Source organism: Lynx canadensis, chromosome C2 (assembly GCF_007474595.2).
Source record: "Lynx canadensis isolate LIC74 chromosome C2, mLynCan4.pri.v2, whole genome shotgun sequence".
In the NCBI taxonomy this organism is placed as follows: domain Eukaryota; kingdom Metazoa; phylum Chordata; class Mammalia; order Carnivora; family Felidae; genus Lynx; species Lynx canadensis.
In genome coordinates, this window is record NC_044311.2 from 24,939,260 (window position 1) to 24,966,682 (window position 27,423).

Sequence of the window (27,423 nt, forward strand, 5' to 3'; positions counted from 1 at the left end):
GTATATCTGCTATAGTTTTTTTTTATGGGCCAGGCATGGTGTTAAGCACTACATACCTATCCTTTCACCTACTTTATCCTTCCACTGATCCTCTAAGGTAACAGTATTATCTCCTTTCATGGACAAAAAAATGGAGCTTCAGAGAGGGTAAGTAGCTTGTCCAGTGTCATTAAGTGCTAGAGACAATGAAAAACTAATGCAAATCCAAGGACTTGCTATACTCTTTTAAGTTTCACAGGTGTGGCCATCTAAAATTGCACATGACATGGGGCGCCTGGGTGGCGCAGTCGGTTAAGCGTCCGACTTCAGCCAGGTCACGATCTCGCGGTCTGTGAGTTCGAGCCCCGCGTCAGGCTCTGGGCTGATGGCTCAGAGCCTGGAGCCTGTTTCCGATTCTGTGTCTCCCTCTCTCTCTGCCCCTCCCCCGTTCATGCTCTGTCTCTCTCTGTCCCAAAAATAAATAAACGTTGAAAAAAAATTTAAAAAAAAAAAAATAAATAAAAAAATAAAATTGCACATGACATACTATGGACACTGAAATAGCTATGAGAGAAGAAGATAAAAGTGGAGTGGACAGAAAATTTCACAGAAGGAGAAATCTGACTAGACCTTCAAGAATAGGTCGAATTCAGAGAGGAAAATCAAGGGCATTCCAAATGGAAGGAATACAGAGAAGGCAGAATGAGAAGGAAATGTTGATGAGACAATCTGATCAGAGATATGTGGGATGAGGTCATATATTAAAGGGTCCTAAGAGCCAGGCTGAAAAGGTTAAATTTAATATGATAAAGCTGGAACTTACAGACACTGGAAAGATTGTGAACAGAACAAAAAAAGCAAAATATTGACAGTAGTCAATGGAGACTGAGTTGGCATGGATTCTAGTCATACAGGGATTGGAATCATCCAGGCACAAAACAAAGAGAATACGATCCGATTTTTTTTTTCTTAACCAGATTATGTCCTATGGTCTGACTGACCAGATGTGGGAAATGACAAAAGAGTGTTTCCTTCCACTATTTTTTTTTTTTTAAGTATAGGTCTATTTTCTTCATTTCATGTGCCTTTTCTTCCTTTCCTCTCTGATTTTCTTTCAAGTTATGTTCTATTCTTCTGTCTTCTCGCTTCCTTTCCCTTGTCCGGGTTGGCTGAAATGCTTGCTGCATCTAAACAAAACAAAGCTCTTGCCAAAAGGAAGTCAGAGTGATCCTGGAATTATAGCTTTTTTTTTTTTTTTTTTTTTTTTTTTTTTTTTTCAGTCAATTCCACATAGGACACAGGAAAAATTCTTGGTGGGGAAAAGGAAACAGCTTCTCCTTTTTAGGGTGATCACAGATTTTATTATTGTTTTTTTTTAACTTATTTTCAAGTTAGTTAACTACGGTGTGGTCTTGGCTTTAGAAGTAGAACCCAGTGATTCATCTCTTACATATGACACCCAGTGCTCATTCTGAAAAGGGCCTTCCTTAATGCCCATCACCTATTAGATCCACCCCCTCCCTCCCAGAAAGCCTGTTTTTCTCTGTATTTAAGAGTCTTTTATGGTTTGCCTCCCTTTCTGTTTTTATCTTATTTCTCCTTCCTTTCCCCTATGTTCATCTGTTGAGTTTCTCAAATTCCACATATGAGTGAAATCATATGATATCTTTCTCTGACTTATTTCACTTAGCATTATATAGGGTGATCAAAAATTAATTTGTTAATTATTTTCAGAGCCTTACCTGCTAAGTTCTACATGCTAACCCTGTGAATGTTGTATTTATTCAACTAATGTCTTATTTCTTTTTTTATTTCTTTTTTTAATGTTTATTTATTTTTGAGAGAGACAGAGACAGAATGTGAATGGGTTAGGGGCAGAGAGAGAGGGAGACACAGAAGCAGAAGCAGGCTCCAGGCTCTGAGCTGTCAGCACAGAGCCCGATGCAGGGCCCGAACTCACGAGCTGTGAGATCATGACCTGAGCCAAAGTTAACGCTCAACCAACTGAGCCACCCAGGCGCCCCTTATTTCTTTTCTCTACAGACATTCTCACTGTAAACTAAGGGGACCAGGGGCAAGAATAGAGCTTCAAAAGTTGTTGGACCTCAGTACGTTGCTGCTCTCAGCAGATTTCTTTCAAATTGTCACATTGCCTAACAAAAACGCAATATACAGAAAAGCTCAGTAGAAATCACACCCCTAACAGTTCTTCCTCTTTGGCAATTCCTTGAGATCCTAAAGAAATGTTCTTTGAAAATACGGGAATGACTGATTTAAGTAGAATCTCTATCTGGTTTGTTTAGGAGGATGTCCAGGAAAGAGGGGATGTGCAAAGGCACTGAAAGGGTCAATAGTTGGGTGTTTACAGCAGAGATTTCCTTTTCTCTCTTGTTTGTGGCTTACATCTCTTTAGTTTGGGGAAAGACATTCTTGGAAATGGATGTAACTCTGGTTCGTTACACTGGACTGGAACTTCAAGGAGGCACCAACACTGTTGCACCCTTTGCCCAAGAGGCCAACAAGGAAAATAAAGAGGCAAGCCTCCCACAAAACAACAAGAGAAACATAAATATCCCAAAAGAAAATTGGCCCAAGGCTAGAAATAGGCCATCCACGGAAGAGAAACCTGAACAGTCAACAAATAGAAAGAGGCTCAACTCCATGAGCAATCTGGGAAATGCAAAGTAAAATGAAAACAGATGTCATTTCTTGCCCATCAGGGTGGCAATTAAAGTGTGATAATATCAATATTGGCAGGTGAATAGGCAAATGGGACTCTTACTCACAGCTGTAAATTGGTATATATTGGTACAGCACTTCAAAGGGCAGTTTCATGCTATCTATTAAAATTCGAAATGTGCATATCCCATAACCCAGCAGTCATACTTCTTGGTATTCACTGCAGAAAAATACTCATGTGGCTCCAATTAGACAGGTTTTTTGCATATTATTCATAACAATGAAAAAGTGAAAATAACCTAAATGTCCACTGACCAGGGAATGGCTATATAACTATGATATATCCACATTATGCAAAATTATGCCAGAGTTAAAAGGAATTAGGTGCCTCTATACAGATATTAGAAGTCTGTTATTAAAGGAAAAAAATCAAGTTATAAGATGCATACAACATGACACTATTTGTGTTAAAAACACACAAACTATTATATATTGTAAATATACTTACATATTGAGTATAAATATATAACCTAACTGTATATTTTCTACAAGTCTACTGAAAGAACTACATATTTTCTACTAGTACAAGTACCTTCAGTAAGTACAAACATCAAATATTCTACATAAGCATACAAAAGGGAATGCCTATTAAAATGTTTGAGAGGATTCATATCAAACTACTAGCAGTGGTTACCTCTGGGAAGGGATCTGGGATGCAGAGTTGGTGGTTCAAAGGGAACTTAAACCTTACCTTTAGTGCATTTATTTATTTATTTATTTATAAGAAAGAGAAACAGATTTGTGTATTCTCAAAAATGGGTGAGCAAAAGAAAAAAATCTAAACACAGAAAGAATAAAACTATGGAAATGGAGGTGAGAGTGACTAGAGGAGAGTAAAGGAAGATGGGTAAGTTTTACCAGCTTTCTTTCCCTGCTCCTCCAAGTGTCAAACAGCTTCTGCTTCTCTGATTTATGAAAGCCTGCTCAGTGATGCCTCTGGACTCAGAAAATCAGTTTCAAAGTGATGGGGAGGAATTTATGTGTGAGTTGGAAGCCAGTGGTACAGGCCAGGGCTGGAGATGAGGTTGTCAGACACTTTAGATTTAATTTCAACACTTGAGAAAAGGACTAAGAGATTCTCTTACAGGAAAAATTCAGAGGAAAATTTCTTTTCTGTGAAGTGGATAGCCAAGGGCCAACTGTGTTGGAGCAATTCATTGGTATAGGTTGGTGTGGGTGTTGATTCGGAGGTTTTGCTTCATTTTGATGGAACATCTGAAGTTCTGATCCTGATCCTACTTATTAATGTAGATATATCAGAAATAACAAAAAAAAATATTTTTAATGGGAAAAGACCCACAGCCTCCTTCTTTATTTGGCCACTCTCATGGAAACCAGGGTTGTAATATACAACTTTGTCTCACTATATTAGCTTTCTTCTACCATGTGGTTTGCTAATATAGCATAATGGTTAAGAAATCACATTCAGAAGCCTAACTGGGTTGAAACCATCACTCTGATATTTACCACCTCTGTGATCCTGGGAAAATTATTGGACTTCTTTGTCCCTTTGCTTCATTCTCTATAAAATTAGAATAATAACAAGTACCTATTATTGTCATAAACATTAGATGAATTAATAAAAATAAAATGGCTAGAATGGTACCTGGTGCATAGAAAACACTACATCAGTTTCAGAAATTATTATTATCGTCACTTTTAACAAGTTAATCACTTTCACAGTCATATATTGAAGCAGGTCTTATGAAGCCATTGTGAAGATTAGGGCAGCTTGATTCAGACAAACCCCAAAATTCAGGCAACCTGCCTCAGAAATTAAGTGTGGAATGAATAAACTATTATGCAGGCACTAGGGTTAAAGGCGAACAAGCAGGGCTTAAGCAACATTGTTCAGTGGACAGATAGCTCTGCAAGTATGCACAAGTGAACTGGAGATGTATGCTGCTACGCTAGGCCATGTGAACGCAGACCCAATAGAAGCTGAGGCACCCCCATTTAAATGGAATTGGCTCAAACTCAGCCTACATGCAGTGGGAACAGCACACATCTCTTCCTATCTGAGAATTCTGAGAGTATGATTTATGCTTTTCCAGGTCACTTCTGGCACCTAGCTTCTGTTCTGCTAAATTACTTCATCTGTGGATTGCCCGACTGCCCAGCAGGCATTTCCTGGTTATACCATGTTGCTATAGAAGGGGAAAACAGACCAGTTCCTTGATATCCCTCACAAAACACCACTGGCACAAAGCTTTTGTGTATGTAGTAGAACCTTACTCAAGATTACAAACAATAGCAGGGCATTATGTTACTGAGTCACAGAGCAAAGAGGCATAAATCTTTTAGCTGTTAACCCTTTTCTTAAAAGCGCTGGGGCGCCTGGGTGGCTCAGTCAGTTAAGCATCTGACTTTGGCTCAGGTCAGGATCTCGCCATCTGTGAGCTCCAGCCCCACATTAGGCTCTGTGCTAAGAGCTCAGAGCCTGGAGCCTGCTTCAGATTCTGTGTCTCGGTCTTTTTCTCTCTACTTCTCTCTCTCTCTCAAAAATAAATAAACATTAAAAAAAAATGTTTTTTTAAAGTGCTTTGGCTGACTTCATTCATCACCTATTTCAGGCAATATTCTTTGTTACAAGTAATAGCCACAGAAGTTTTGGCTGATTTAAGCATGAAAGGAATCTCAAAAAGGACTGAAGAACCAGGTTGGAAGTTTGTGCCTTAAGAAATGACACACAAAATCCCGTGGCAGAACTGGTCTAGTAAAGAAGCCTCAGCTGCCACTGCCGGGCAGTGAATTACAGAGCAGTTTGCACAACTGACAAGACTAGACAGTGCAGTTCTAACTGATGCCACAGCTGCTGCTGTTGCCACCCTTCTCCAAATGTATTCTCGGTACTCACTGCTTTGTGGCATCATCAGTCCCCTATTCAAAACGGAGGACATGTGTATTTCATTGATGTTGTCACATGCCCAGGTCTAGCTGCAAGAGAGGCTGGGAAAGCAGTCTCTCCTCCAAAATGTGAAGGATTCTCAAGTCCACAGATGCGAGTTGTTTACTGCAGATGTTCTCTATGTCAGTGCTTCCTGAACTTTCATGTGCTTGTGAGTCATCTGGAGATCTTATTGAAATGCAGGTTCTGATTGAGTAAATCTAAGGTGAGGCCTGAGATTCCACAGCACCCAAGTGATACAAAGCCACTGGTCTGAGGACCACACTTTGAGTGGCAAAGTTCTATAGCAAAGATTTTCAAATTTAGTTGCATATTGGAGTAACTTGAGAAACACTTTTTAAAAAAAATATTGATGTCTGGGTCTCATCCTCAGCTGATTTAATTGGTGTGGGGTAAAGCCTGGCACTATAAACTTTTAAAAGCCTTCAGATGATTAGAATGACTCAGATTGCATCTTTCACTTTAGGCATCAACTTTTTGCTGCTTTTGAAGCTTATCTCTTTTCTCCAAATTCCCAGATTTCCACTTTTAGCCTTGCTTGGTTTCCTTTTCAAATTCAATTACATTCACTCATTATGCAGAACAATTTGACACTCTACCTCTTAGTTCCTTGGACCTAATTTTGCATATCCAAAGCTTAAAAGAGTTCTCCTAATCCAAAAGTATGTAACCTGTTGCCCTGGGAAAGTATGATTTGAAGTGATCCATGGACAAACACTGTTTTAAATTTTAATGTGCATAACTAAAAAAAAGTAACTAACACAATAAATGTGATTTCATAAATACTGCTTAGGACAATGAGTCTTTCTTTTTTAATTAGGTAAATAATAATATAGAGATTCAGAGCAGACACAACAAAAAATCATAAAAATGGTTTGTAAATGAATGAAGTTTGAGATTGCTTATACTAATTATAAGCTTTCTAATCAAAATCCCAGGCTTTAGGAACACAAAAGAACTGGCAGAAGAGTTAAAAAAAATATCAGACATTTTTCTTCTCCCTTCCCTCTCAGTCTTTGGAGGATAAGGAAGCAATATATAAATTGTGCTACCATTCTTAACACATTGAAATGGCTACTGATTTCAATAATGGCCACTGAGGGGCGCCTAGGTGGCTCAGTGAGTTAAGCATCTGATTGTTGGTGTCTGCTCAGGTCCTGATCTCACAGTTCCTGAGATAGATCCCTCTGTAGGGCTCTGAGCTGACTGTGTGGAGGCTGCCTGGGATTCTCTCTCCCTCTCTCTCTCTGCCCCTCTCCCACTCATTCTTTCTTTCTTTCTCTCTCTCTAAAAAAATAAAATAACAGCTACTGATTTTAAATGGCAATTCTTTTTCTATTAAGTGAAGATTTCATAAAGTTTCAGGTAAATACCACCAACATTTGAAAAAAATCATAACCTAGACAAAAATAACTATAAGAATTAAAAATAGATTAAATTCCAGGGGCGCCTGGGTGGCTCAGTTGGTTAAGCATCCGACATTGGCTCAGGTCATGATCTCACGGTTTGTGAGGTGGAGCCCCCTCATCAGGCTCTGTGCTGATAGCCTGGAGCCTAGAGCCTGCTTCAGATTGTGTGTCTCCCTCTTTCTCTGCCCCCCCCCCCATGGTCTGTCTCTCTCTCTCTCAAAAATAAACATTAAAAAATAATTAAAAAAAAGAATATAGGTTAAATTCTTTAACCAGTTAATTTTTTTGAGAGAGAGAGCATGCATGAGCAGGGAAGAGGGGCAGAGGGGCAGAGGGAGGGAGGAGGGAGAGAGAGAGACAGAGAGAGAGAGAGAGAGAGAGAGAGAGAGAGAGAGAGAGAGAGAGAGAATCTAAAGCAGGCTGCACACTCAGTGCAGAGCCTGACTTGGGGCTCAATCCCATGACCCTGGGATCATTACTTAAGCTGAAATCAAGAGTTGGATGCTCAACTGACCGAGCCACCCAGGCACCCCTAACCAGTTAATTTTTTGAAAGAAAACATGTGAAATTTTTTAGAAGTGCTGAGAGCTAATCCACAAATCCATAGAGCCAAAAAACTCCTAAGCAGAAGAAATTTTTAAAACTGCCCCAGTCACATCATTGACACTAAAGAAAAATAGATCTTAACCAGGATTAGATTAATAGCAGATTTCTCAGTAGCAACAGAAACAAGAAGATAATAGAATAGCATGTTCAATATTCTGAGGGGAAAAAAGACCACTATAAACTTAGAATTATATATCCAGTAGAATGATCTTTAATGATCAAGAGCAAAATAAAAGTATGTCAGGTGGGGAAAAATCTGAGCACTTATCACATCACACTCTCATTAAAGGAAATTCCACAGAATTTACCTTAGGCACAAGGAAAAGTATCCAGAAAGAAGAGCTGAGATATGCAAGGAAATGGTAAGCAAAATGTTTTTACAGATGTCAGTGGGCCTAAAAAATATGTCTAATTTATAGAAGGAAAACAAGACAGAACTAAAGTAGTGAATAATAATTGTTTATAAATATGGAGGAGTTGTACAGAGTTAAAATATCTCAAGGTATCAGTTTTCTACTTTAAGTTTACATGTTAAAATAGTGGAATCACCATACACCTATGTAAAATATACACAGAGTGTATTGCTCTGAATAAGTAATGTTTTAAAATTTTTCATTGTGAGTGTTATCTCCAAGGGTCCTTTTCTTATGACCATCCTGTTGAGCCTTTTTTGGAAACATCCCTCTAGGGTGGTTTTATGTTTGTTTCTGCAAGGCATTCCAGATTCCTTTTCTAGATCTTTCTGGGGAAGAGGATGGGGTTGAAGAATCAATTTCTAGGTTTTGAGATTCCAATAACATGCAAGTGCTAAAAACTAAACTTCAAATTCTCTGTGAAATGCAGACATAGGGTTTCAAAATTTCATCACAGTTAAATAATTTTTTTTTCTTTTCACGCAGAAATGGGACAAACTTCTTCATCTGCTTATCTACTGGGGGGGGGGGAGGTTTATATCTTCCTTAACCTACCCATTTCCTGAGGATGATGTCTTTCAGGGACAATAGCTTTTTGTACTCAGTTCTAGCTCCACCTTGAGCTACTTCAAACCCTTACCTCCTGCCTATATACTTCCAGGCCTCAAGTCAGAGACTAACAATATCTTGCACGCCCGCCTGCCCTTAGCATATAACTATCCCGGTTTGCCTCAGACCTGGTTTCATGAAGTGTGGGAGGTTTTCAGTACTAAAACCAGGAAAGTCCAGGGCAAACTAGTTGACTGGTCATCTTACACCCCAGCCCTCATAGGACTAGAGAAGAATTAGTTCAAGAAGTCACTGCTTTGGTTTTCAGGTAAATTTCTGATATCTTGAGATTTCCCTTCATTCCTTATGAGTTCAGCTGAATATTAAAAATAAGGTTAGTTATTATTTTATCCAGTAATGCTAGGTGTTGGTAGTGAAGGTTTTCAGGTTACAGAAGTCCACCACTATTCCAGCTCACAAAGTAACATTTTAATGCTTTTCATCAGTACAAGAGTGAAGTTTGAGGATAAAAGTCATAGCCGGTTATCCCCTATGCATAGAGAATGCTAGAGTAGTTTCCAAAGGGGTGTGATTTGCTCCACCAACTGCCCTATGGCTCACCCTTGCTCTAGGCCTGGTTTCTCAGACCTTGAGAATGTTCTAGAATTCTCTAAGCAGGCCTAGTTTCTTCCTGTAAGGCCTACAAAATACACCCGCCCCCTTACAATTTAAACTCCCTGAAGGAAGAAATGTTTGCCTGTTTCGTTCTATCCTGTATCTGCGGTACCGTGCTATCGCCAGTCGATACCATCAACACGTTTCTTGAAATAATAAACGCCCTGAACGCCAACCAACCTGGCCCGCCCTATCTGTCCAAACCAACCCCATCTACCTCAAACTTGACAGAAAAGCGCCCATGTTTCTGGACTTTCGGGGGTCTCCTTCCCCGTACTCTACAGACTTGGTTCTATTTTCTATTTCTGTAGTCATTTAATCGATTTGGGGGGGCGACAACAGGGATAACCCAGAACGGGTTAATCCTGGGCGTTCGGGCGCCATTTTGAAACTAGAGCGTAGATGCATTAAAATTTTTTTTTAATTTTCATATACATTTAAGGATGCACGCTTATTTCAAGTGTGCTTCAAAGGCATTTTCGGGGTGACGTGTGGGTCCAGGGGAAAGGGGGTCTGTCAGCCCATAAGTCTCAGGTCGGCGCCTCCCTGGCTACGGAGTGCCGACCCACGCGCACCCCCTCCATACCCCCGGTGGGGGAGCCGGTACCCCCCCCAAGCGCCCCCCGCAGGGGGCGGGGGGCTGTCACCCATTGGCTGAGGCGGCTACCACGAGCTCCACTACCCGGCGCAGGAGCTACCTCTGGGAGCCCCGCAGGCCACGCCTCAGTTCGCCTGCGCCCCTCAGCATCGCCACTTGGTTGTTAGGGCTCCTGGATCTCGCCGCTCGCTTTCGATTTCCCTCTAGTCCTCTTTTATCCCTTTGCCCAAGTCGAACCCGGGCAGCGGCAAGAGCAGAGCGAACGGCAGCCCTAAGAGTGGTGCCAGAAGCCCAGCCTCCGCTCCTCCTCGAGCCCATTCAGCGGGAACAGCTAGCTGCCGCCATCATGGTGAGGTGGGGAGGAGGAGGCCTGAGGGGCGCACGCCCGGGTGGGGATCTCCCGGGTGGCGGAAACTCTGCTTTTCTGGCGCCGCGCAGGAGGGGGGCTGAAATCGGGGCCACCCCGCTTCCTTGTTCTGGGGCGCCGGCCCGGGTGCACCACAGATGGCCTGAGAGAGGAGGGCGAGGCGGCCTAGAGGCGTGGGGGAGGGGAGGAATTCCCCGTGGCTGTCGCTGAGGGGAATGGCCCCGGGGCTCGCTGTCCCTCCGGCCGACCACGTGCAGGGCCACGACCTTCACGCCGCCCCGCCTGCCTCCCGCAGGCGCCCACTAGGCTGTGAGGGCGGCCTGCGGTGTGGACCGCGGGGACTTGGGGGGGGGGGAGGTGAATACCGCGCGGCCGCCCCACCCCCACCCCGCCCAGCGGGCCTCTCTTCCCGCGCTTACCCTGAGGAGAGGAGGCCGCGCGTCTGGTGCGAGATGGCGTCGGGCTGCCGTCCCCGGAAGCCAGCTGGCGCCGGCTCTCTGGGAACTGGGCTGTCGACTTTGAGGGCCGGCGTTTTCCTCGGCAAGTGGTTTCTTTCCGGCCTTCGCATGTGGTGGCGGCGGGCTCTTGAGGGGGGGCGGGGCGCGGGGTGCTCACGTCGGGGGAAACCGGGCGGCCGGCGGGGACAAACGAGAGCTTCGGTGGCGGCACCTCGTGCCTGGCCTGGCGCCGGGGGCTCCCTCGTGCGGCGGCCTCAGGCGGAAAACTCGCCCGACGCCATCCTTGCCGCACGAGGCCGGGCTTGCCTGTGCTGCTGCGGGACCGCAGACCCGAGAGGCCCGAGTTCTGTGCTCGGGAAACGCTTTCTCTCTCGAGATGCGGCAGGAGTTTAAACCAAACGTCCGCACAGTAGTAATACTTGCTCTTGGCGGGGGACGTTTCGGTGAGTTTTGGTAAATGCTTGGCGGTGACCCCCCACGAGGTGCAACTCTGAAACTTTGGACCCATACCCTTAAGTTACAGACGTGTTCTAGACGCTGTGGATTTGCAGTGTAATCTTTCGTATTCTCCATTTTTAGAAGTAAACGGAGGACATTTATAGACAGTTTATATTACTACCTATAAAGGTTAAAATAAAAATCTGCAATTATATGTATTATCCTGTATATAAAAATCTGCAATTATACGTATTATTATTTGTTATGTCGTTATCTAATCACTGAGTTGCTCTTAAAAAAGTACAGTATTTTTTTCCTCTCCGTTTTTAGAGAAAAAGGGGAATGCTAATAGCGTTTTTCCCCCTGATTATAACAGTAGCATATTAACTCATTTGAAAGTAATCAGTGTAAGAAAACCGGTCTGTCCCAAACCCTTTAACAAAGTTTTGCTATATGTATGCCCTTCCAGATTGTTTTATGCATGTATTGCACGTAGATAGGTTAAGTTTTATTCTATAAAAGTTGTACCATGCTACATAATACTTTTTTATATCTTGCACCCTTCACTTAATATAATGGATATTATTTTTCAAAGATATATTTAAAGTGATTTCAAGTGGGGTGCCTGGGTGGCTCTGTCGGTTAAGCGCCCGACTTCGGCTCAGGTCATGATCTCGTGGTTTGTGAGTTCGAGCCCCGCTTCAGGCTCTCTGCTGAAACTCAGAGCCTGGAGCCTGCCTCGGATTCTGTGCCTCTCCCTCTCTCTCTGCCCCTCCCCCACTCACGCTCTGTCTCTATCAAAAATAAATGTAAAAAAAATTTTTTTAATGATTTCAAGTATGTAATGTTAAGATGTAAGATTATATACCATTACTTGTTTTACCAAGTTTAAATAATGAATAATAATGTATAATGAATTATAATGAATAATTTTTCTGTATTAAAACAGTACTATAGTAAATATCTTTGTGTGAATCGTTTGGAATACTTATTTTATTAATTCCTTGAAATTAATTGCCAGGAATGGAAACAACTGAGTGAAAGGGTTATGCCCATTTTATAACAATTTTAAATTACAGTACATCTTTCTGAGTTATTCTTGATGGAGCATGTACCAGTACGTGTTCTGTGTGCAGAATGATCTCCACACTCTTTCCAGTGAGAGGTGTTAACACTTTTTAAAGTTGCCAATAATAGGTGGAAAATACATTCTGATGTGCTTTTTTTTTTACTCATTAATGAAGTTGAAGTTTGTCATTAGCTTTCAAAATTTATTTTTTATAAATTCTTCATCCATCTATTTGGATGTTTATCTTTTTTAAGGATTTATAAGAACTCCATTAATATTCTTTGTCATTTATAGTGGTAAGGAGTTGCCTTTATTTTCTAATTTCAGTGGAAATTGCTGTTTCTTTTTAAGCCTGATGTTAGCTTAGAGCTACATCAACAGAGTAAGATTTCTGTTTTACTTGGGTTTTTAAAAATTCAATGATGGATGTATTTTATAAAATGCTTTCCTTTGGTGAATGACAGTAACAGATTTCCTAAGAATGAACCATCTTGGAGTTTTCAATATAAATTGTTCTTAATTGTATGTTTTTTATATACTGCTGGAATTTTGCATCTTTGTGTTGGGGCAGAGGTGGACCATTTTGATTAGGTTTTGTTATTTAGGTGTTAGTTTTGTAAAATGAATTGAGAAATACCCTTTTTTCTTCTCTTTTCTCTGGAATGTTTTTCAGTTAAAGTATCTGAATCTTTCTCATACACACTGTCTTCTGTGTACAGTTGTTTCTGTCTTGGTGCCCTCTACACACACACCTACACACACACACAAATTATCTGTTTCTTCACAATTTGAAAAAAACTCACAGTGAAACTAGCTAGGAATCAAGTATTTTTTCTTAAGATTGTTTTCAAGATTGACATTTTTCTAGAAAGTTGGCCATTTCATCAAGATTCTGTTATAATCTGTGGTCATACCACCTTTTTTCAACACAAATGTAAATTTTTGCTTTCTTGCCTTTTTCTTGGTTTTCTCAGGATTGTTTGTCTATTATTTGGATTGTTTCTAAGAGTCCAGTCTTGGATTTACTTACAAGGTTTTATTCTGATTTTCATTTCCTATTTCCTATTATGCTTTTTTTTTTTTTTTTAGTGTCGTCTTCTGTGGATATAACTCTAGTGACTACAAATTATAGATTGTTTTTGTGGTCAATTACAGATTGCAGTTGCCTTGCATGTAGCTATAAAAGTTGAATGAAATAATGTTAAAGAGCTGATATCCCAGGAGCTTTAGTAATGATAAGGTTTTTTTTCAGCTTTTAGGTATTTTTGTCATTTCGTTATCCAAGTACACCAGGGAATGTATTACTGTAAATACCAGTGATGAGAATTCTGTATATGAAGGCCTCCAAGTTTCCTGCTACTTAATATCCTAGCATTACTTTTCTCAAAACCCGCCAACTCACCTGAAGATATAATTAAGAAAAATAATTACTCCCTATAATTTATATGAAATTTATTTCTGTATGCTATTGATGGTTAATATTAATACTTTAATAATACCAAACTTTTTGCTTTAGCCTAAGCATTTATTTGTGGAGTATTTTTAGCAGTAGTTTAAAAGTATTAAAGGTTGTTTATTGGTTTTGGATGTTGTGTATATAAATTATAATTGTATACAAGTACACACACAGAAGTTTAAAAAAAACCCTGCTGATGTCTTATTAAAATGGACTAACTACTTTGCTTACTTTGTTAGCTTTGAGCACCACCTGCTGGTTAAAGATTAAGACATGGTAGTGTCTTAATTTAAGATGTAAAGAAAATGATTTGCTGAATATAATGTTTAATATCTCAATTAACGAGACCATGAATTTGAATAACTCAATCCCAAACCAAATTTCCTATAATATACAATGGCCTTTTTTCCCAAATTGTTGCCTAATGTCTCAAGTATCCATTTTACTTTTGTTAAATAGAATATGAGAATTCGAAATTTCATCTTCAGTTCTGGGGATACTATCATGGGTTTCTCAACTGTGACCCTGTTCACATTTTAGAACAGATAGTTTTTTGTTGTAGGAAGCTGTTTTTTGCATCATAGGATATGTACTGTATCCTTGGCCTCTGCTACCAGATACAAGGAGTACCCCTCAGTTGTGACAACCAAAAATGCCCCTGCATCACAAAATCTCCCCTGGTTGAGACTCAGTACATTCTCATAACCCCTTATAATGTGGTACAGTTTTCTGGCCTGACCTTACACCTTCAAATTAAAACATTCATCCGTGGTCATTCACAGCAGATAATACTAGCTTGTCAAATAGAAAGGTATCCAAAGTTCATCCACAAATGAAGGGGAAATTGAGAAGGAGAAAAGAAAGTCTGTTAGAATTTCAGAGCCACTTTTGGATTTGTTTTGAACTTATGAAATAACTAACTGAAAGAGATTGGTAAGTTGTTTATAGTGAAGAGAAATCTAGTCAAGTTTTAATAGTTAAAGATACGTGGAGTATGTAGTAGAGTCAGTCCCATGTAGGAAAAAAACTAAAATTAGAAAACAAAAAAATGGGAAAACTTCAGAAGGTTTTTACTCTATTTCATTATTATGAAATATTAGTATACTATAGTTAAGAGGAAAGAATTAGGAAGCACCCAAATAGAAACACGAAATAGCAAGTACAGTTGATTCTTGAACAATGCAGGAGTTAGGGACACCAACCCACCGTTCCTCCACGTATTTACAGTACTGTACTGTATTTCTTTGAAAAATATTTGTGAATGAGTGGACCTGGACAGTTCAAATCCATGTTCAAGAATCAGTTGTATGTGTACAAACTAATAGAAACTAAAACATGTTTGGTGATTTGAGTTTTGATTTCATCTCTAATCAGTATAGAAGTTTATAGAATCTTAAATTTACTAGTAACTTCTAGCATCTAAAAAAAATAGGAATTATACCTACTTTATTATTGTCACTGATTTCTATAGAAATTACTGTGCTTGCTTTTTAAAAATATATGTATCAGTTGGTTTATTTTGTCCCTGTTTTTCTCCGTAAGCAGAGATGTAATGGGTTTATTTCTCTTGCAGCCTTTTGTACTTCCCTCTTAATCAATAGCTACTTCTTTTTTTTTTAAATTTTTTAATGTTTATTCATTCTGGGGAGGGGGAAGGGCAGAGAGAGAGGGAGACATAGAATTCAAGCAGGCTCCAGGCTCCACGCTGTCAGCACAGAGCCTGAAGTAGGGCTCAGGCTCATGAACTTTGAGATCATGACCTGAGCCAAAGTCAGACACTTAACCAACAGAGCCACCCAGACACCCCTCAATAGGTACTTCATAAATGAATTTCAAATATATGGATGTGCCAATAATTGGTTCTTTGAAGTTCCAATTGAAATTGGTTGTTAATTAATAAAGTATGTACAAAATAAATAAATAAATAGTAAAACCAAGAAAGAAGCTTTTTAAACTATTGAAAATAAATGCAGATAATAGAACACTAACTTATATTGGTGTACCACATTATACTTTACAAAATGAATTTGCAGATGTTATCTCACTTTATTCTCAAAGCAATTTTCCAGATATAAATAGCTACCAAATAAGGGGTTATAACCTGGTAAAGGACATGAACCCAGATCTCCTGACTAAATCAATTTTGTTTCACTATGTTAGACTGCTTTTCCGACATACATATTACCAGTAAATTTTGCTTCAGAAAAATTTATATTAATCTTATGTGGAAAAACTAAAGATAGAGTTCTGACCAGAATCCAGAAAAATGAGTTTCATGTGTGGGTCTCTTAATTTGAAAATAAAGATAGTATCATTTATATCTATCAGCCCACTGTGAAAATTAGAATTATCAGTGGGGACTGATTTGGTGTTAGTGAAGAGGAAAAATGTTATTTCAAAAGATGCTTTGAACACCCTAGCACTAAGGGAAAGGATTGTAAGCCCTTTTTTTAGCAGGAGGTATTACAATATGTGAGCAAATAATCTTTTCATGATCCATTTCCAAAGTAAATGCATACTAACGCAAAGAGTATTTCATTACAAAATGCGTGTTAATTTTGGTGACTAGAAAGAGGAGGCAAAAGAAATTTGTTTACAGCTTTGTGGTAGGGGTGTCTGGGTGGCTCAGTGGGTTGAGTGTCTGGCTCTTGATCTTGGCTCAGGTCATGATCTCAGGGTTGTGGGATCAAGCCCCTTGTCAGGTTCTGTGCTGAGCATGGAACCAACTTAAGGTTCTCTCTCCCTCCCTCTACCCCTGTCCTCTGCTTGTGCCATGGGCATGTGCTCATTGTCTCTTGCACTCTCTTTAAAATAAAAAATAAGTGAAAACAAAGCTTTGATGTATGTTTTTGATGCAGATTTTTAAAAATTATCTTTTTTTAAAGATTTACCATGCTTTTTAATAAGGTACTCAGTAAAGTGAAAATTTGCTTACCTGGCATACAATAGAATGAGTTTAATAACTGTTTTTACAAATCTCAACTTTCCAGTTCACAAAGTCAGTATAAAGTCAGTATTCTACTTTAGTGTAAGAGATGATGATAAGCAACACTGGGCTTAAGAATGTACTGTACTCTTTTGTTAAAATTTCATACTGATCTACTCTGATTACCTTAAATCCTAAACCTGAACTAAGCTGTATTACTGGTCAATTTACTATGAAAGTAATTCATATGAAAATACTCTGTATTTTAAATACAAAGATTGTGTTTCACATCATGGTTTAGTGATGATATCTGCTTTCCAAATTACAGTCTGCTGCAAATCCTGAGACTCCAAACTCTACCATCTCCAGAGAGGCCAGCACTCAGTCCTCATCAGCTACAACCAGCCAAGGCTATGTTTTACCAGAAGGCAAAATCATGCCAAACACCGTTTTTGTTGGTGGAATTGATGTTAGGGTATTGTATTCCTATTTCATTTATTTAAGAAAATATTTAGTGAACACTGGGGTTTGGGTCCTGATGCAAACATAAGGTTTTTTTGTACTTCATGCAGGTTTGGAATTGGGTTCATGTTTAACCTATAGAGACTAAAAGTATCTTTGACAAAGAGCTACAGGTGGTTTGGGGATCCTTAGGAGAGATACCTCCACATTTTCAAATCTTTTTTATAGTATAATTGAAATTTTTGAATGCTGAATTTTTACTCTTGAAGTCAAATTCTTCTCCATAGATGGATGAAACCGAAATTAGAAGTTTCTTTGCTAGATACGGTTCAGTAAAAGAAGTGAAGATAATCACGGATCGAACTGGTGTGTCCAAAGGGTGAGTAAAACATAATGTTCAGTATAAAGTATAAAAAATATGTGAGCTATAGTCTCTATATAGAGTAGCATAGAAGAATTCAAAACGCGTGTTCTTACACTTGTATAAATTTTTTGCTTTGTTTCTTACATATAAAAGATAAGTTTGCTGCCAACTCTTCTATGTAGTCATTTTCATAGCGTTTGTATGTAAATATTTCCTACCTTCATTTATTTTACATAAGTGGATTAATCAGTTCTATCAGAGCTGTTTTTTTCATGTATCTTACGGTATCTTAAGTTTTAACCATCTTGCAGTAGATAGTAAGTTAAATTCAGGTTCATAGATGTGAATTTTCTGTTAATGAATGATGTCCCACACTACGTTAACCTTCACGCATTTCTTCCCCCTAGATCAGGGGAAGAAGACAAAAGGTAGTATTTATAGATGACTGATCATGTACATCTAAAACTTTATTTCAGTATATTCTTCATCCTTCATCAGTATAATTTCAGTCAGTTACTTCATAGAATGCTGGACGTTTTAGACCATATACTGTTCTGGTGGTGATTTTTACACTTCATTTATCTTTCTTTGTAGCTATGGATTTGTTTCATTTTATAATGATGTGGATGTGCAGAAGATAGTAGAAGTAAGTAATCTTATGGAAAAATCTCAGTTTATGGATGCAGTGTTTAGTGTTGAGTCCTGAATATATAGCCTTGTATGAAATATAGAAATAAACTTCCTGTTTGAAATCCAAACCTAGAGTAATCTTACATAACTAGTCAGAACCTGTTTATTTGTAACTGGACATCTAGCTTCATGAGCTAGACACAGGAAAGGTTAGAGACAGAGTGTAAAGGTTTTTGATCAAATTCCAAGACTTCTCTCAACACTTGGGTAGTGAGGGTAAGGTCGCTTCGTGCTGATAAATTTTGATTTGGTATGTTCTTACCAGTGATGATCTCCGATGGTAGAAATTTTAGAAGATTTGGGGTATTTACCAAAGTCTTAGAAGTCTTTGAAATTGATTTTAGCTTTATTATGGTTTTATTTTCAGTCACAGATAAATTTCCATGGTAAAAAGCTGAAACTGGGACCTGCAATCAGGAAACAAAATTTATGTGAGTAAGGAGAAGAATTGTTCTTATTAACATATGTAGCTTTTCAGGAAACTAAAAGTAGTCTTTGTTTTCATATTATTCTTTAAAAAGGTGCTTATCATGTGCAGCCGCGTCCTTTGGTTTTTAATCCTCCTCCTCCACCGCAGTTTCAGAGTGTCTGGAGTAATCCAAACACTGAAACTTACATGCAGCCTCCAACCATGATGAATCCTATAACTCAGTATGTTCAGGTAAAAATTATTTAACATTCCTTTTTCTTTTTTTTAAATAGTATTGCAGATCTTATAGATGGGGGCACCTTAAAAGTAAGCCAGTCTCACTTTTTACCCTCAAATCAGATGCATATTTTCCATAATAAGTGGTAATACTGTCTCTGAGTGATGAGAAGGAAATCTATTACTTTTGTTAGAAATCTGTTGTTCTTAGTATTGTTTCTAACACCAAGCTAAAATATGCTTCTATATAGTTTGTAAGTTTTTAAGAACTGACCTCTGTAGCCATGAAGAATATATATATCTCATTCATTTCCCTTCCCCCCATAGGATAATTCCTAAAATATTTGAAGGCAGCTTTCCTCATGTGTTTGCCTGATTTATTCTTCTTTAAGTTTGGCAGTTCTATTTATTCATTATTTTCAGTGATTTTCAGATGTCTTCTATAGATTACTGACTTCCGGATGTATTCTGGTTCTAGAATGGATAGGTTTCTGATGAGTTAACTGTATTTGTAAATTCTGTGAGTTTTCTGGCATATAATTTGTTTGGATACTTGAATATTTGAAATGGGATTTGAAATATTTACTATCTCCTATTGATGATGAATAACATTGATTTTCTTCATTTTATTTTCTTCAGTTTAAAAGACATTTTATTTTCAAGAAAAGAAAAATTGTAGAGAAGTGTTTCTGTAGTGTCTTTCATTTGTTTACATTTTCCATCTACCCTAAACACAGGGTATACCTTTTGTTATTTTTCTTGCTCTAAACATGGTTAGAAGAAGAGCCCTACTCATTCCTAACGTTTGCTGTGAGCTATTACTTAACTTGGGTGTATTCATGTATGATATTACATAGATGCTTTTAATAAATATTTATTGAAAGATGAAAGGCATTCTACTGTTCATTTCAGTTTTGGGGTTATATACTGCCCTTAACTTGTAGAAATGAAATACAGAAAGAGCCATAAACTGTGTAGGAGGACTACACATTACTCCATGATATTGTCAAGGAATACAAAACTGCTTAAAAATATTTTTACAAAGAAATAACAGATGTATTGATATAACTTTAATATGGAAATCTATCTTAATTAGAGCCTTATCACCAGTATAAGGAAGAACTCAGTGGGGATAAATACACAAATAAGATAAACGTAAATGGGCAAAATCAGTCTCTTCCCTCATTCATCCCTTCTCCTCTCCCAAAAGACTAACATTTGACAGAGAATTTTTCTTAATGTAGCCAATCACTCCAATAGAATTCTGCATTCGTATATAGAAAAATATGATTTATATTCATATTTTTGTTGTATTGGAAGTTTTACTTTATTATTTTCAAGAATTTTCCATGTTAATCCATTCTTTCTGTAAACTTTATTTGCAGGCATATCCTCCTTATCCTAGTTCACCAGTTCAGGTTATCACTGGATATCAGCTGCCTGTATATAATTATCAGGTAATTTAAAAGGGAACAAAATGATTTACTTTGGAATATTATTCAGGCATTTATATGAATTTCTCCAATAGTTTGTCATTTAAACTAGTAGAACATGCTTAAGATAAGAAAGTTCGAATTTGTCTAGAATTAGGACCTTTAATTATTTAAAAATAAGGGAAAAAGATTTGACGGGAATATACTTAGCATAAAGATTTCTTACACTGTTTTATAAGATTTTGTGTCCTCTTCTGTATTTCAGCATGTTTTCTTCCATTTTTGCTAGCAAATAGCTGAACCATCCAAACTAACTTTTATAAGCTTTTTTAGGGGGATAGATGAAATAAAATAACTCAGGTTTTAGAGCATTGAATTCCAATTATATTTAGTAGTGTTTATTTTAGCTGACTACTACAAAGTAGTAGTTCTCTGAATTTCTGACCATAGATATGACCATATCTATGGCCCATGACCATTAGCTATGGGAATAAATCCAGAGAACTACTATCTTTGAGTTTTTCTGAAAGCTAACACCAGAAAATTGAGAAAAATTAGGGTTTATGTATAAAGTAACAGTAATTCCCTCAGGTATTAGAAACCTAAAGTATTTCATTCTTCCATTCTGTTTCTTTTACTGCAAGTTCAAGGAACCAGCATGACAAATACCTCAACATTGTCTATCTTTGTGAAAATGTGTAAGAATGGTTAACTAATTGTTACTTCCTTTTGTTTTGTTTGTTTTTTTAAGATGCCACCACAGTGGCCTGCTGGGGAACAAAGGAGTTATGTTATACCCCCGGTAAGGAGAATTACTCTCTTTTCTTTATTTAAAACGTATACTCCCTTTTCTTTATTTAAAATATTTTCTTGTTTTAACTTTTAACTATTATATTTTTCTTGACTTTCTGTTATTTTGTATATGCCTAAAAATATTTTTAAATTCCCTTTCACATTATGTGCTATGTTTTATTAATGTCAGCCCAAGTATATTCTTCCATGGGAGAAACCACTTTTCATTTCTCATGTGGTTTTTGTGTGCTTTCAGGCAATGGCTGCTCTGCATACAATAGGTGCTAAATTATATATAATCTAAGGAAGGTAGTATTAATACCTGTTAATTCTAATTCAGTGAATTTAGAATTTGTATTGAATCTGTCTAGTTTTCTCTCCATAAAAAAAAAATCTGCTGAAGAGAAGCAAATGTTTTGCTGTTAATACTGTTAGATGTTATATATAAGAACACAAAAGAGGGTGTTAGCTTTAAAACACTTTAGTATTTGTTACTTTGTATCCTTCATCAAGATCGGACCTTTGAATGATATGACATTAATTCAAATTCTCAGGCACTGGGAAATTCTCATTCTGTAACTAGATGTTGGAGGTTTTTGTTTTTTGGTTTTTTTTTTTAATTTTTTAACATGTTTGTTTATTTTTGAAAGAGCATGAGAAGGGGAGGGGTAGAGAGAGGGAGACACAGAATCCAAAGCAGGCTCTAGGCTCTGAGGTGTTAGCACAGAGCCTGTCGTGGGGCTTGAACCCACAGACCACGAGATCATGACCTGAGCCAAAGTCGACACTTTACCAGCTGAGCCACTCAGGCATCCTTGGAGCTTCTTTTTCTTAGAGCTCTTCTAATCTGATTATGTTGAAGTTTAGAAGACTTTTCAAAATAAAATACTGCCTTATTGCAATTCAGTTATTCAGTTCAAAATAAAGTTTCTGAAATAACATTAATTCAGCTTCAACACAACCCACATTTAAATGCTCAATATCCGCTAATTTTGAAGAATAGATTGTTCAGAAATGTATCTAATGTACATCTTTTTAATTATACTTTTATAATGTAGACTTATACCACTGTTAACTACCACTGTAATGAAGTTGATCCAGGAGCTGAAGTTTTGCAAAGTGAATGTTCAGTTCATGAAGCTACTCCATCCTCTGGAAATGGCCCACAAAAGGCAAACATCTAATTTTATATTTTGTTTATATTCTCATAATTATTTTTTGAAGTTTTTATAATGGCCCTTGGAGATGCAAGTATCTTTTTTCAAATTTAAATATGGAAGCCAAAAATAATAGCTTAAGTAATTGACTAATAATTTGGCATTTTATGTGAAAGTTCATGAAACTTGAGGCACCCCAAACTTTCAGTGTTTACATATAGTTTCTGATTCAGTAGTCCTTTTCTCTCTTGTATTTTCATTGTTTTTTAAAACATACTTTAATGCGTACAAACGTACTTTGGTGGAATGTAGTAGATCGCTTCCTCAAGAATCCTCTCTTCAAAAGAGATTAATATGAATTTTACCTCTTTTTTTTAACCAGTTTAAACGTTTACTTAGCTGAATAATAATATACAAATATTTATGGCATTCTCTTCATAACATTATATATGGCAGCAGCTCTCAAGAGTGGTAGAGTCACTAGTAATAATCGAAATACCGAAATAGGTACAATTTCTTCTTTTTTTATCGTTGGAACAAATTCGTATAACAGTGCTCTCACTCTTGAATTGTCCTGTTTTTGTTGAATGGGTCGGAATGTGGAAGTAGTTGATGTGATGGGAATGTGCATAATAACATTGAAGGATTCCCATTGGAGTTTGTGTGCACATTCCCATCACATCAGCTACTTTGTCCATGTGTTTCTTAGTGGAAATTAAAAATAATTGAGAACTACTGAACTGCAGAGTAAAAAAATTCCTTGATTTGATTCATGATTAGAATTTGAAAAAATATTAAAATGGTTATAATTATCAGGTTTTATCCTAGATATATTTTCTTCAAATGCTGAAGTTTACTGTTTCTTATCTTAACAGGGAAAATTAAAGAACCTTAAGGAAATATTTGAGGGTTTTACTAAATTGAGCTTTATAACCAGTACTCTTATCACTAAGATTCTAAAATATCTTTAAAATTTGATAGAAAAGTTACATATTAAGTGATATGTAATGAATTACATGAAAATGTAATGTGTAACACATTTAATATGTAGTATGAATTACATAAGAATTCTTTAGAAGTACATGTATTCAACTTTCTTTGAAAAACCTGTTAAGTAAAAGGAATAGTCCTTAGATTGTTGGAAAAACTTCTTTTTTTCAGAAATCTGTGGACAGAAGCATACAGACTGTGGTATCTTGTCTGTTTAATCCAGAGAACAGACTGAGAAACTCTCTTGTTACTCAAGAGGACTACTTCAAGGTATAAAAGGAATAGTATTATATAGGATAAAAAGCATATTTGTCAGATATGAAGTATCTTTGTTTCTGTAGAATATATATTTTGAGATTGCATAGAGCATTTATTTAATTGAACTCTTGGCATTTGATGTTAGTAACTCAGAAAACCTCTCTGAGTGAATTTTACCTGGCCATTACGCTGCTCAAATCTTGATATAGTGTAGTTTGTCCACAGAAGAAATCTTTAGCAGAAGCTTGTAATTGAAAAGGTTTGTGAAAGAAGGGAGTTGAAAGAGAATATTGGCTTGACCAAATGGAAAAAGAGGAAATGTTAGGTACACAAAGCAGAATATAACTCAGATATCATGTGGGTTCAGTTTCATACTGCTGCAATAGGGAGAATATGCAATAAAGTGAGTCAAGTTAATGTTTTTTGTTTTCTAGTACATATAAAAGTTTTCTTTACACTATACTGTAGTCTATTAAGTGTCCAATAGTATTATATCTAAAAAAATGATATATGTATCTAAATTAAAACATGCTTTATTGCTGGGGCGCCTGGGTGCTTAGTCCGTTAAGTGTCTGCCTCCTCACAATACATGAGATCAAGCCCCACATTGGGTTCTGGGCTCAGTGGACCCTGCTTGAGATTCTCTCTCATCTCTCCCTCTGCCCTTCCCCTGCTCACACTGTCTCTCAAAATAAACATTTTAAAAATACATCTATACTCTATTGCTAAAAAATGTTCATCATCATCTAAGCTTTCAGCAGCTCAGAATCACTGATCACAGATTACCATAACAAATATAATAGTAATAATTGTGCAGTATTAGAATTATCAAAATGTAACACAGGGACACAAAGCGAGCAAATTGCTGTGGGAAAAATGGTGCCAATAGACTCTTTCAATGCAGGGTTGACACAAACCTTTAATTTGCAAAAAATGACACATGAGATTGGAGTAAAATGAGGTATGGCTGTGTGGGGCATCTGGGTGGCTTAGCTGAGCATCCAACTCTTGATTTTGGCTCAGGTCATGGTCTCACATTTCCTGAGTTCAAGCCCCACATCAGGTGGTGTGAGGCTTGCTTAGGATTCTGTCTCCCTCTCTGTCCATCTCCAGCTTGTATGTTGTATGAGCACGCATGTGTGTGTTCTCTCTCTCTCTCTCTCTCTCTCTCTCTCAAAATAAATAAACTTTAAAAAATATTTTTTGAAAGAGAAGAAATTGATCGTTCAAATTACATACCTGAACAATGTGGGGGGAGAAGAGATAAAGTGAAGCAGTGAAAAGAGCTGAGTAGAAAGAAATGGAAGTTGATTAAGAGTTGATGACATGGAAGAGAATGTGAGTGTTTGAATTTAAGAAAGTTCTGGTTTCTAATCCTGGTTATGTTACATTAGATAGATTACTTGATAATCTTAACTAAGGTTCCAGATTTTACAAGTTTAAAATGAGAAGACACAGGACTAAAGGTCTTTTAAGATCCCTTAGGTCTGAGTCTGTGAATATGGAAAGGAACCAACTACTCACTTTAATGAGGGAGGAATATTGTGCTTATTAAAAGGGAAGGTTTTTTGTGTTTTTTTTTAACAACAGATTTATTGAGATATAATCCACATACTATACAGTAAACCCTTATAAAACACACAATTCCATTTTTTAGTGTATTTGCAGAGTTGTGCCATCATGACCACAATCATTTTTAGGGTATTTTAACCAGCCCCAAAATGAACCCTTTCACCATTTGCAGTTATTCTTTATCCCCCCCCCCCAAAAAAACTCCTCTATCCCTAGGGAACCACTAACCTACTTTTTTTTTTTTTTTATTTATTTAAAAAAAATTTTTTTTTTCAACGTTTATTTATTTTTGGGACAGAGAGAGACAGAGCATGAACGGGGGAGGGGCAGAGAGAGAGGGAGACACAGAATCGGAAACAGGCTCCAGGCTCTGAGCCATCAGCCCAGAGCCCGACGTGGGGCTCGAACTCCCGGACCGCGAGATCGTGACCTGGCTGAAGTCGGACGCTTAACCGACTGCGCCACCCAGGCGCCCCCTACTTTTTTTTTTTTTAAGTATTTTCGTGTTCTGGACATTTCATATAAATAGAATAGTACAATATGTGGCCTTTTATGACTGACTTTTTTCACGTAGCATAATGGTTTTAAGGTTCATCAATGTTACAGTGTGTATGAGTGGTTCATTTCTTTTTATTTATGGATATACCACTCTGTTTATTCATCACTTGATAGACATTTGGGTTGTTTCCACTTTTCTGGCTGTGATGAGTAATGCTATGAACATTCATGGACAAGTTACTGTGTGGACATAGACTTTTATCTTTCTTGGGTATATACCTGGGAATGTAATTGCTACGTTGTGTAACTATGTTTAACCTTTCAAGGAATTGTGAGAATTTTTCCAAAACGACTACACCATTTTATATTCAAAGGGAAAATTTTAACCATTGCTTTGTGTCTTAAAACAGGGAAAGGAGAATAGCTTTTTTTTTTTTTTTAATCTATGAATGGATGTAGGATAAAGCTTCCAACCTTTTTAATGGGGATATACTAAGGACTTTGTATAATGCACAAGAGTAGAGCCATAGTAGGATTAAGTTCTTAACATATCTTCTCAACAGGAAGTAAACATGTTCATTTAAAGTTGACATTCGTTTTCTTATTATTTCATTCTACATAGTATAATTTAAAAGGAAAGAACTAGGATTGTTTAACAGCCTACCTTGCCCAAAGTTCTGAAAGTTAAATAGGTAGTACTTATAAATGATTTGTTTACAAGGCAGAAAGTAGTCTTTAAACTTGGCGTTAACCAAAAACCCTACTTTGAACTTTCCGGTTTTCTGTTCTCTGGGCTAGGAGTCAGAAGTTGGTAGTCTGAAGTCTGGTATCTAGACCTATTTTGATTAGCTAAATATTGTTGTTTTAGTTGAATTTGAATGCATTGAGGCAGGGTATGTACTGTTTCTATCTTGTCTTTATAATCTTTCATGTCCTACCTGACCTCTGAAGATACTTGAATTTATGACCACTTTTCTGGGCTTAAAACTAAACAGGATATTAGCCTGTTATATAAAAGAGTATATTAAAGGTTACATAATTTCCAGAAGTTACTCTTCTTTATATGCCAACTGATTTTTAATCTCTAGGAAAAGGGCACACAGTTAAGCTCTTACAGAAAAGAAAATAGTTCCATTCCTTTTTGTAAGGCTTTACTCCACCCCCACCCCCACCCTCCCCACCCCCCTGCCAAGAGAGGGCACCAAGTGAGTGAGAGGCAGAGAGAGAAATGGGTCTCACCTGAAGTGGGGCTTGAATTCACAAACTGTGAGATCATGACCTGAGCCGAAGTCCAATGCTTAACTGACTGAGCCAACCAAGCACCCCAGCCTCACTTCCTTCTGTCTGCACATCTGCAGGCAACATAAAGTGAAAGGAAAATTTTGCATGTATTTTTCTTTGTCTCTTCATTTCCTGAAGAGTGATATATCTTCATCACAGTTTAAGGATATACCTTTAAATATGCCAAAACTTTTAGCTTTTAACCTAAAAGTATAAAATTTTAGTTTGAATTGTAGTATTCTCAAGCTGTGATTTCCACCAGATGCACTTCTTTTAGTAAAAACAGTACTTCTAAAAATTAAATATGCTTTATGCCAGCTGTCTTTGGGGCATCACTGCCAAATCATTAATTAATAATCTTTGTAAAATGGTATTGACTCCCAGTCTTCTGTTTCTGTTTCCTGAGATTTCTTTTTAAATTAGTGAATAAAACTACTCACTGGTACATTTGTTACACTTGTTACATTTGTTCAGGAATGCTTCCCCAAAAGGACTACTTTTCTCTTAACAGTTTTTAAACCCAAAATGAATGCTTAACTATTTTGCAACTATCTTAGGTCATAGCGATAATACGAAAGTTTTCAGTGAAGTAATAAAAAGGACTTACTTCTGTCTTTTCTAGGATAAAAGAGTACATCACTTTAGAAGAAGTCGGGCAGTGCTTAAATCTGTTTGATCCCTTCTGCTAAC

The 27,423-nt window shown here is 37.5% G+C and overlaps 1 protein-coding gene across 1 annotated transcript; it reads left to right on the forward strand.

The window, feature by feature from the left end:
- The first annotated feature begins 2,415 nt into the window (after nt 1–2,415).
- DAZL (deleted in azoospermia like) lies at nt 2,416–27,409 on the forward strand. The gene is made up of 13 exons (XM_030328420.1): nt 2,416–2,663; nt 10,108–10,230; nt 10,789–10,996; nt 16,919–17,065; nt 17,340–17,431; nt 18,011–18,062; nt 18,474–18,537; nt 18,628–18,767; nt 20,138–20,209; nt 20,937–20,987; nt 22,036–22,149; nt 23,296–23,394; nt 27,356–27,409. The coding sequence occupies exons 1-13, from the start codon at nt 2,416–2,418 to the stop codon at nt 27,407–27,409; spliced, it is 1,464 nt and encodes a 487-aa protein (XP_030184280.1).
- Nucleotides 27,410–27,423: the final 14 nt, after the last annotated feature.